General features: G+C 32.4%; 1 protein-coding gene across 1 annotated transcript; it reads right to left on the reverse strand.

Annotated features, from left to right (window-relative positions):
* Positions 1 to 8971: 8971 nt before the first annotated feature.
* LOC143069882 (toll-like receptor 4) lies at positions 8972 to 12061 on the reverse strand. The gene is made up of 2 exons (XM_076244687.1): positions 11983 to 12061; positions 8972 to 11702 (listed from the first exon to the last, which is right to left on the reverse strand). The coding sequence occupies exon 2, from the start codon at positions 11665 to 11667 to the stop codon at positions 9157 to 9159; it is 2511 nt and encodes an 836-aa protein (XP_076100802.1). The 5' UTR covers positions 11668 to 11702; positions 11983 to 12061; the 3' UTR covers positions 8972 to 9156.
* Positions 12062 to 12663: the final 602 nt, after the last annotated feature.

Consider the following 12663-nt stretch of genomic DNA (forward strand, 5'->3'; position numbering starts at 1 on the left):
AAGTTGCCTTGATGTTTTAACGATATAATTGTAAGAAGACATGAAGTTCAAGCAACTGATTATATTTACCACTACGTGCATACTCTACAGAACCGACGATGCTAACTATAATTTAAGAGTAGGTTCATTTTCAAAAAAAGTCCTTGTGAGGGTTGCTGCTCACAAGAACGCTATCAAACCAAGAGTCCCGAATGGTGAAGTTGAAATCATCCCTTCGTAAATGTTAATGCACCATCACGTGTTGGTTTACCGTCATAGAATATCTTTTTCATAGATGATATCGGATATGTTCCTTATGTCGTGTGACAACAATCCCTTTCCCTTTTCACGATTCTGACCAACCGAATGAGACTATCTACCGGATTTGTAATAACATGAGCAATTCGACGGATGCCACACGTGGAGCAGGACATATATAAAAAGATGATGTGGTATGATTGCCAATGAGACAACTATCCACAAAAGACCAAAATGACACAGACATTAACAACTATAGGTCACCGTACGGCTTTCAACAATGAGCAAAGCCCATACCGCATAGTCAGCTATAAAAGGCCCCGATAAGACAATGTAAAACAATTCAAACGAGAAAACTAATGACCTTATTTATGTAAAAAAAAAATGAACGAAAAACAAATATGTAACACATAAACAAACGACAACCACTGAATTACAGGCTCCTGACTTGGGACAGGCACATACATAAATAATGTGGCGGGGTTAAACATGTTAGCGGGACCCCCCCTAACATGGGACAGTGGTATAACAGTACAACATAAGAACGAACTATAAAAATCAGTTGAAAAAGGCTTAACTCATCAGATGGACAAAAAATACAAATGGACGTGGCCGGGTACTTAAACATCCCGACACAAAAAGACACAATGAACAGATCTGGGAGTACTTGCAGTTATCTGACAGCTAGTTCAAAGCCACTAACAACTAATAAAAAATCATGCATCTAAGACTAAACTATCAATCCGTACACATCCAACATCCAATGGATTTAGTGTAAAGACGTCACAAACAGCCAGAGAAAAACATGACCTTTCCTGTTTATCTCTTTCTTTTTAGCAATGGCGTTGTCAGTTTATTTTCGATCTATGAGTTTAAATATTCCTCTGATATCTTTCGCCCTTCTTCTAAATTTGTATGTTTTTGTTTCGTTTGGGTTGATGTCTCATCGACGTATGTAAGCGGCCTCAGACTTGTCTCATTCAGCACACGCTGTAACAACTGATATGTTTTTTTCCTTCTTTCTTCCGCCATTTTTGCGTTGAACTTCAATATGTAAATTGTTCTTCGCCATAAAATCAGATAACAACTGTTTCAACTAAAGGGTTATTTAAACACAGGTGTTTGCTTGCTAATTTACAAGTTTAAAACTGTAATTGCAAAGAACTCGAAATTGAAAATCAATTACAATATAACAAAATTATAAGTGTTACCGCCTACTGTTATTGAATTTGTATTGAATACACATTACAGAACAATAGTTCTAAAAACTGTTTTCAATATTACTTCCAGAAATCATTGATCACTGTACAAAAAAATGCCAATCGACATTTCTTTATACAATTTGTAATGAGAGTGTCGTTTCTGATAACAGCTCTGTAACATATTACCTTTGCTTTTACAAGTATCACTTTTAAAAAAATGCCATCATGATAATTTTTGAATTTACGAAGAACATATGTTGAATATCCTAATATAATTTTATTATTAAAGGATAAATCAAAATATTTTATTAACTGTAAGAAAGAAAAGTTTTATAAAAAGGTTGATAAGTGAAAGACGTACATACGCTGGAAGAGAAGGAAAACGTATTTTAAATCGCCAGGTTTTCTTTAAGAAAATATATTTAAAATTCATTTCCCTTGATCAATTACTAGGATTCACACCCTTCATACACTCTTTACAAGTAACAATGGACATTTGCACACCCGGTTATTTTTTAACGCCTGCTTCATGAAATTATTGCTTGAACATCTTGAAGGTTGAAATTTAAAGTCGCTGAGTGCAATAAGATTAAGTATTGAGATTTTTGTTGCATGCTTGACCAAGACGGCAGTACTTACTACAGTACTGTTAAGACTTACACGCGACCATATAACTACTCTGAGCATGTACATGTAACACCATCAATAAAAATGTGGTTTTAGCTTAGTGTCCCGTATACAGACACTACTGAAAAATGCGCTGACTATAGCTGACTATACGGTAATGGCTTTGCTCATTCTTTAAGGCCATATTGTGACCTATAGTTGTTCTGAGTCATTTGGTCTCTTTTGGAGAGTTGTCTCATTGGCAATCATACCACATCTGATTTTTGCATCGCAAGTAATTTTTTGGTAAAATTAAAAAAAAAAAAAAAAAAAAAAAAAAAAAAAACAGAGGTGAACTCAGGTGCTCTGGAAGGGTAAACATGTTCTACATGTGACATCCGTTGTGTGGTGTCATACACTTGAACGAATCTATAGTTTTTTTTTCTTCCATTTGCATACTTAGTAAGACTATAAATGATGCTATATATAGTATTTAACACTAAGAATATAAGGAACAGATAAATATTTTTGATATGAACAACAGATTTTTTGTAAATTGTTTTTATGACGTTTAATTGTCATTTAAATAAGGAAATCTAAAACACAATTAATGGCAACTTTAATCGGTTCTTTTTTTTTTAAACAGTGATTGTGCATAAAAGATATTGCCCTGAATGTTTTGTCACTAGACATTAGGCAAACAACAATCAATTATCATATGCAACTATGGACATATTTTTGAAGAATATTTCATATCCTTAAACAGTGTTTTTCGTGATATATTCAGACAAGTTAAACAAAATAGAAAGTAAAATTACTATTTGCATAGAGTTAATATAGATAATGGAATGGAACATTATTGACACCTACTGGTGTAGTTCTGTCAAATATAAAGAAAAAAAAATATCTATATTGAATAATTCAAAATTGTTAGTGTTATCAAGTACATTAAATAAAGAACAATTTCAAAGGTTTGTTTACTCGCTGTGTATTGAATTCTTCAAAAGACCATTAATCTTTCTTGAGAAGACGTACAAATAAAGGATCAAAAACTATCGTATAAAGAAAAATCTTTAATTAACGTTGACCAAACCAATAGATGGGTTATATAAAGCACACAAAGCTCATATTGGATAAACTTCACCCTTCTAATTACCACCAAAACGGTATGTGTTAAAAGGAGGAAATCGTCGTTTCCACGTTTATGTATTTGTCCTGTACATAAAACGGGAAAAATCTTTAAAGAAATTGGATAATGAAATGTTCCATAAAATAACCCTATAAAGTTTATTTGAAAAATTGATCAAATGAATTCTACAAATTTTATGCAAAGAGTCACGCGTACTGGAGTAAACTAGAAGTAGCGGCCTGATAATACAAAGAATAGTGTAAGATAAAAGAGTTCGGTAAAAGATGATGCCTTGCATGGATATATTGAAAGACAATGCATATTCAGCATTTGGTGACGATAACAACGACTAAGTCCGGACTAAAATAAGATCTAATCCCTAACAATATCACAGAGTGATTGAGAAGATTCCAATCCTGCGAATCATGGTGACACTTCGTCAACAGATAAACAAAGATACTAACTGAAGAAATGTTGGAATGGTTTAATTCTAAGTTTTATATATGAAAAGAACCTAACACGCTTTAATACCCTGATAACAAGCACAAATACTAATATATGTTGGTATCGTTCGTGATCTTCATTAAACTTTACACGTGAATGATACTGCAATGCAGTTAAAAAATATAGAATAGCAGATTGGCAAAAATATGAACAATTTCTCATTGTTTTCAATAGTCCTTGGTAAATTGTTACTTTCGCCAATTAAAATATCCGTAGTTATCTATGACACAGCTACTCCATAACAACCTTTTATTAACACAATCATGATGATGACCAGAAAATTTCCAAAGAATGGAATTCAACTTAACCACTTAAGTACAGCTATTTGTAAGATCCAGGCAGGGGGTGATTCACGTATGTCTCAGAACTGCTTTATTCTTTCATATAATAGACAGCTTAAATTGAAATTAAGGTTGCAAGCTCAATTTTTTTAATTTTGTTGAACTGTTGCTATGGAAACATGCAGCCACTTTTTTTTCAGGAATTTATGATGAAATTGGATATGAAAATTGGAATTGCAAGATAAAAATATTTTCCACACATAAATAATAGATTATTTGAAGTTTATATTTTAATGTTCAGGTTGTGAATATTTTTTTTATATAAGGCCAAAACATTATTTCAAAAAATTGCAAAAATCTGTATTTTTACATTTTCTGAAAATGGCTTAAATATCATATTTTGAAACAAGTAAAATTGAAAATGGGCAAATAATTTTATCAAAAACTATGATTGCAGCTTAAAGTCCATATATTGAATTATTGAAATCAGAATTGGTATTGTTTTGTTACCATGGCACGAAAAAATTGTAAAATTCATGAAAAATTAAAAAAAAAATGAATACCTTTTCATTATCAACTTTTTGCTATTTGTTGTGCAAATGCAATTTAAAAGACTAAAACCTATAAATGTTTGAAAATTATAAAAAAAAAATATATTAGTTTTAATTAAAATGGCTAAAGGACCATAGCAACAGGAAACAGCCTTAGCAACCAACCTGATATTGCTGAAATAACTCAGAATCAGCATAGCACACATGAAAATCAATGTAACGAATACATGTGAAGTTTGACTTCTACACTCAAGTTAGGTAGTTCACTCTGCTTTTGGTAACCATGGAAACAAAAAAGTTCAGATTTGATACAAAACATCACTTTATAATATCTGTTTTGCAGCACTCTAAATGGACTTCTGTCAACCATAATTAACAAGCAATTATATTTCTATATTTACAACTCATATCTCTTGATGTCATGAAAGGGTCATTTGGTTAGTGTATTTTAAATAAAATAATGTAAGGCATAGAAATTTAAGATGGAGGGACCGCTGAGTTTGGTGGTTCCTCAAAAATGTGTCTTCCTAATATCATGAATTTTTCTCAATATATCAAAAATCAAAATTTCATCTTAGTCTAGAATCGCAATAGTAAATGCATGCAATAATTTCTGAATTTACGGTATCATCCAGAAACCATTTTCCAGTGACACATCTATTGGTAGACATAATGATTTTACTGTTGAGCTGCAGAACTGGAAATCATTATGATTTTCCTAGCCATCTCTCAAGTTTCATCTCAATTATTACAGGGAAATTCAAATCTTATGACCAATAACCAATATAACGGACAACAATGCACTTGTCAAAATATATATTCCTTTCTCCCATTCTAGAGTATGACCATTGTGAGAAACACAGGACTGCCTGACATGAAGCAATGTTGTAGGAAATATCTTATTAATTAGGAGATGTGCAACTTATATGCTGAATAGATGCTTCTGAAAGGTTCACCATGGGGAAACAGTCATCTCATTGTCGTAAAGCATAGTTCTCACCCGACTCTTTATGTTGGTTTTACAGAAAAGAAGCTGATAACATTATATCTGTGGTATCCTTTATTTCATAAGGAATAGGATAGCTATCATTTACATAGCCAAACCTTAAGGAAGCTGGCTTGTCATATTTTGGATTTTTGTCAGATTTTCGGAATCCTCTGGTTTTATCCATTTGAATGCCTTGAAAAAAGTTGCCCGGTGACCCCAATTTTTCTTTTTGTAAATCTTTTACATGTATAAGGATAAGCCATCTGTTAAAGTCTTATAAAATTTTGATTATTTTTTAATACTTTTTGAGAACTTAAACTTGTCAATGGTAAAGCAATGAAAAGTCAAGAGAGAATATTTTCCCTCCAAATTTCAATGGCTAATATCTCGAAAACAAGCACGGTGATCTATATATTTTTTTTGCTCTTTTGATTCCTTAATTAATCCTCAATCAATATAAACTAGAGATTTGAAAAGTTAATTACTTTGAAACTGAGAAGCGAACTCCCTTAAAGTTAAATCAAGGTTACACATGTTTTGTCATTCTGAATTATTATCTTTCGAGTACTAGCATGTAAAGATAGTCATGGCATGCTCATAGTTCTTACGGGTTCCTATATAACATTATTGTTTTATTACAATCAAATTTGGGGTTTTATATTGCTAAACAATGTTGTGTTAGAATTTACTATGCTGAAAGAAAAGCAAAGATTAAAGACAGAGACACTGGCGAAGTCCCCACTGACTGGCGTACTGCACATGTTTCTCCCATCTTTAAGAACGGGTCCAAACATAATTCCGAAAATCATAGGCCTATTTCTTTAACATGCATATGCTGCAAAATTATAGAACATGTTGTAGTTAGCGCAATCATGACACACGCAGACAACCATAACATCCTGTATCCCATTCAACACGGCTTTCGAAAAAATAGATCTTGTGAAACTCAGCTTTTGGAATTTATAGATGATGTCACTAAAAATATTGAAACTTCAAAACAAACAGATGTACTCATAATGAACTTTTCTAAAGCTTTTGATAAAGTCAGTCATAACTTATTATCAAACAAACTAAATTACTATGATATACAGGGAAAGAAATGCATGGATACAGGGCTTTTTATCATGTCGTACCCAAGCAGTTATCTAAGAGGGCGAGACTTAAGGCTATGTCCCTGTGAAGTCAGGAGTGCCTCAAGGATCTGGGCCCAAGTCTGTTTCTATTTTATATTAATGATATACAAATTGGATTAAATTCCACCATACGCCTTTTCGCAGACGATACTATTGCTTATCTGGTTATAAAATCTAACAGCGACTGCAAGACCCTACAGAACGATCTTAACACACTAGGCATCTGGGAACATACTTGCAAAAATGGCTTTTCATCCTGACAAGTGTAATGTTATGTTCATCAGTCGAAATAAAAATTCAATAACTTACAATTACACTCTACACGGCCATGTTCTTGAACATGTAGACAAGGCAAAATACCTAGGCGTGACAATACAATCAGACCTAAAATGGCACGGTCACATAAACACCATCTGTAATAAGGCTAACAGTACACTGGGTTTTCTAAGAAGGAAACTTAACATCAGTTCCACCTCAGTAAAGGAACAGGCATATAAATCTTTAGTCAGACAATGACTAGAATATGCCTGTTCAGTATGGGATCCTTACTTTACTGAGGATATAAACAAACTAGAAAAGGTACAACGGAGGGCTGCTATGTTTGTCAATAACCGACACAGAAACACATCAAGTGTCACTTAAAATAGAGAGACCTAGCATACAGAAGAACTGATGCACGCCTTGTCATGTTTTATAAAATTACATACCATCTCATCGCCATCACAAAAACAGACAGACTAATACAACCGTTCAGACAGTCCCAGAACATGCACGCACTCTCATACCAGATTCCATCCTGCAGAACACAATTACGCCAACAATCATTCTTTCCAAGAACAATTAAAAACTGGAACAGCCTTCATCTTAGTATTGTTATGAGCGACTCTATAGAGTCGTTTAAAACAGCCATATCAACCTACACCTAAAGCCAGTAAATTCATCATGTGTAAATAGTTTTATCTTAATATATAAATACATACATGTAAAATAAAAATATGTAAAACTTTGTAAAAATGTTATAATCATTTTTTGTTTTTAATCATAAAATGTAAAGTTTTTCACTGAATATACGTCTCAACAAAGCAATGCGCAGTACAAGTGACATAAACTTCAACGTGTTGAAGGCGGTCACTAAAAAGTAGAAGTAGAAGTATCCGTCCCTATCTGGAAATGAAACCCTTTTCCATCAATACACTACTAGTATTGGAACTCCATGCTGACTATGCGAGACCCCTATTGGTAGCGTATGATGTTAACCACTCCCTAGTAACCCCATGCCAAAATAAAGTTTATTATCAGAGAACAGTCGTCTTAAAGAACGCAAAACAATGTAAACCATTTACTGTATGGATATTCAATGCATCTACGTCTGAATATAAAATATCAGTAATATAAGAAACACAACTCTAGTAGAACTCTAGTTACCAAAGCTTCATATCAAATACAGCATTGGATGTCGCTATACCATAATTATACTGCCTGGCGCATTGTCATTCTTCATTTTGAATTATTTCAGGTTTTTATATATTGCTTTTCACAATAAAAAAGAATAAATGTTTGTGAATGAAGTTTCATTTTTCTATGCAAACTGAGGAAATTTTTAAAGATTTGTAAATCTGTAGATAATTTTTTCCAATAGAAAAAAAAATAATTGTGAACCATTTGTCCAACTTCAACTACTAAACTTACTTTCAGAAAAGGTTTGAAAGTAATTAAAACAGAAAATAATCTAATTTTTCTCACGTTGACCGATAATGGTTCAATTGCAAAAGTATGGGGAAAAACCATACAGTTCTTTTCATGTCATCACAAACATCTGCAAAAGCAAGATCTTCTTTAAAACTTAAACATAAACATAAAATTAAATATTCCCACAATAGACAAGCCTAGAAGAGAACTGTTATAGGTTTAACTCCAAAACATTAGAGCTAATCACATTCAACATACCACAAAACAAAATAAAAAAACCTCATACTCTATTATACATCAAAATTAAAAGCAACAAATGTTGTTATGTCTGACAATATACCTACTCTTGTATTACTAGCATGATAAAAGTTTTGGAAGGTATAAATAAGTGATCGCTGTATGCAACAAGTTCTATATAAATATATTTTTCATATACTAAAACGGTAGAAAACACTAATGATATTACTAATAACACACGCATACGAAAACCAGGAATCGCCAAAAAAAATAAATGTTAATAATAATACCCCACAGTATACATTGTGTTACAGACCACATCCGACACCTTCTAAAAAAACAGCCATGCAAGCAAAGACAAACTGCAACGAGCAACACATGATGTAGTTGTACACATTTTTGTTAAACGATAGGTAATTTTGATGTTTTATTTTCTATAAAAGTTACGTTCATCCAATTGAACAGAGTTTAGTTAGAAATATGTTCACTTAATTACAGTTCAAAGAAATGATATAGGGTCATATAGCTTCATTTAATTTGAACATCCTTTGATAAGAAATATGTTCAGAGTAAATGTTCACAGTTATTCAATTTTCAAATCAAGCACGTAGAGCCTCTTTCATTTTTTGCCAGAAAACAATGTTCCCATATTCGTCACTAGGATATTCTATATATGAGTTAGAATGAATGTATTCCATCAGAACCAAGGGAAGTTCCTTTGGGAGAATGCTGGTCAGAAAAACCAGAAAGAGTGTGTTTCCGATTTCTCTCGAGTACATACTTTCCATTCTTGCCATATTGAATTCAAACATGCACCATTGAGAATTTAAGTAATGGCGGGTTAGAATGATTACCGTTTTACGACTGTTATGAATAGCACTTGTTATATTTGCGGAAATCTCGTTTCCAGGAAGGAAATCGCGTCTGTGAAGACAGAGCTTTAGGTTGCCTTTTTTCTCTAGATTTTCAATTACATCATGGTGAACAAAATTGCCATCTTGTTCTGCGTAAGATATGAAAGCGTCGTAGAGATAAGATTTTTTGGAAATCTCTATGACAGGAACATATCCACGGAATCTATTTTTAGTCATATAATATAAATAACGTAGGTTCCAGCGATATCTGTAGAATAGTCCAAACAGAACTATTGAAACAGACAAAAATATGGTGCCAGTGATTCCTATGATGATGCCTGGATACGAAGAACATTCCTTCTTCAATTTATCGATTATATTGTTGACGTTTGCAAGTGAAGCTTTTGTTCCGTTTTCGTACTTACATTCATATTCTCTGCGATCAAGTAAAATGATTTTCGTTTCCGATATCCATTTTAGAAATTCCAATGTAGCACACGAACAAGCAAACGGATTTCGGTTCAAATTCAAGGAGAATTTGCGATTGTCTGACACGGATTCCAAGTAATTAATCGCTGATGAACCGAGAAATTGTATTCGATTTTTAGATAAATCGATACTGGATAAGTTTTTCATTTGAATCAATTTGAAGTCTATATCTTCAATTTGATTGTCACGTAAATTCAATATTTCGAGTTTTTCCAGAAATACGAAAAACAAAGGAGGGAGTTCAGGTATTCTGTTCTGCGATAGGTCAATAGTTTTCAAATGTTGGAGCGGCTTTAAAATTTCGCCTTTTACATCAGATGGAATGTTGAATCCTAGCAAATTATTTTGAATGTGTAATGTTTCCAAATTTGCCATGCCTTCAAAAAAATGCACTGATATATTAGAGCAATAGTTACCGGACAAATTCAAAAATTTTAGGTGAATGAAATTCACTGTTGGTCCCCACCAGTTTGCAAGAAGGTTGAGACTAACATCAAAATATTCCAACTTATTTTCCGTTAGTTCCAACCTCGGAATATCAAATTGTAATTGGCTTCTCCTCATGTGTAATTCACGAATATTCTTTGGGAACGGAAGAGGAAAGTTCACTCCAACATTTCTTTTTATACGATGCGTTCCGGACTGAGCTTTATATCTGTTAATAAACTCAAATGATCCCAACGAAGGTGTATGTGAAGTAAACTGAAATGACGCGTTCAGAAACGAAACGTTCGTGTTTTTTCCTTCCAAAATATATAACCCAAACGAGAGCATGTTATCGGCCATTGACAGTCTATCTAAGGTTTTCGGCAATATTGAAATTACTCCTGTTTTAACATATTGCAATCTATTACTATCCATGTGCATTTCTTTTAGACTCGTATTCTGAAGATATTTCAATGTATGGTGACCTATTTCTGTATTCATCTCGAATGTTTTATGTACTTTGTTGAATTTTAGTACCTCAATGGAAGTAAACTGTAAGTCATAGGTTATATTTTCAATACCTGCGAAATTCAACTTCTCATTATGAGAAACGTTGAGATGTGTCAGATTTTTCAAATGACTAAAGGTATTATTCCAAACTGTTACCACTGAACAGTTTGAAAGATCAATAAACTGGAGATTTACAAGGGAGTGAAAAAACTCTGAATGAATGATTACTATGTGACAATCTCTACTCGACAGATCTAAGTATGTAAGTTTACTTAGTTTTTCAAATCCCCTTTGAAAACTGTCCTGTGGTAATCCATCTAACTTTAGAATTTCAAGTTCAGTTAGTGAAGACAACTTTGGGTATCTTTGGGCAGATGGATAAAAACCTATGTTATTTTTAAGGTTTAAGTATCTTAGTTGAGGAGTATTTTTGAAACAGTTCGGAGGAATGAACTTGACATCATACTGTACGTTATTCGATTCGAGGTCTAACGTTTCGAGTTGTTCAAGTCCATACAAGGATTCCAGAAATATTAACGATATGTTGTTTTGAGATAAATCCAGCCTAATTAAGCTTTTAGCATTTCCAAAAATATAGTTTGGTATAACATCGATTTTGTTATGGCTTCCATCAAATGAATCCAGAAGATGCGATGTGTTGCCAAAATTTGGAATAGCTAGTAGACCTCTATCGGAGCATTTTGCTGAGATTAGATTTGTTGTTTTGTTTAAGACACACTCACATGTTGAATCAAACGAACATTTGGAACAAAGAGTACTGTAGACCAAAACTGATAATAACAGTAAATGTTGATGCACGTTTAAGCGCATAGTTACATAGGCTGGTTGATTTAAATAAAGTGAAGCTGAAAATAAAACACACAATTAATAATTAAAAAAATATGTCAATGAAAGGGGATCATTGCAAAGGCTTAAAAGATCTTTCTTGTGATAAAGTAATTGAAATACTCGTGATCATGAGACACAACAAAAGAATTCATATTATAACTTCAATTTCACATAGTCTTACAATATCATTTTATTTTATACTTTTAAAATATTATTCAAAAACTTTCTATATGTTCGAATATATATTGACTTTAGGAAGCTAAATATGTATACAGATAAAGGAAGATAATACTTTACCTATTTAGCTAGACTCTTACTACTGCATTACAAGCTATGAAGAAATCTATCATGATGTTATTGCCAATGATAGAAATAACAATAGAGTGAACAGTTCAAAATTTATTAATATCCATAAGGACGGAAACGAATAAAATTTAAAAAAAACACGTGGAAATTATATATGCGAAATCAAGAGATCAATATCCAATAAATACATAGAAATCAAACTTATGTAAAAGGAAAAAAGCAAAAATATCAAACTTAAAGGAAAATTCAAAATTAAAGTCCTTTATCAAATGACAAATCAAAAGCTCAAACACATGGTACAAATGGAAAGCAACTGTCATACAACTGATTAGAAACATACATTTTCTTATGCAGAAAATGGTGGATTGAAATATGTTTTATAGGTAGCTAAACCTCTCACTTGTATGACAGTAACATATAATTCCATTATATTAACAACGATGTGTGAGCAAAACAGACAGACATAATAGGTAAAATTGTCAAAAATTGGGGAACAGAAGTCAACATTGTGTCATGATATAAATCACTATAAAATAAAAAAATAAAAAAAAAACCAAATAGCTATTTCAATTAAGAAAAATAAAAACATTTTAATCCCAATATGTATTTTTAACTTGCCTGTCGAAAGTCAGGAACCCACAATTCAGTGGTTGTTGTTGGTTACTGTTTGTC

This window comes from Mytilus galloprovincialis, chromosome 1, assembly GCF_965363235.1.
Source record: "Mytilus galloprovincialis chromosome 1, xbMytGall1.hap1.1, whole genome shotgun sequence".
In the NCBI taxonomy this organism is placed as follows: domain Eukaryota; kingdom Metazoa; phylum Mollusca; class Bivalvia; order Mytilida; family Mytilidae; genus Mytilus; species Mytilus galloprovincialis.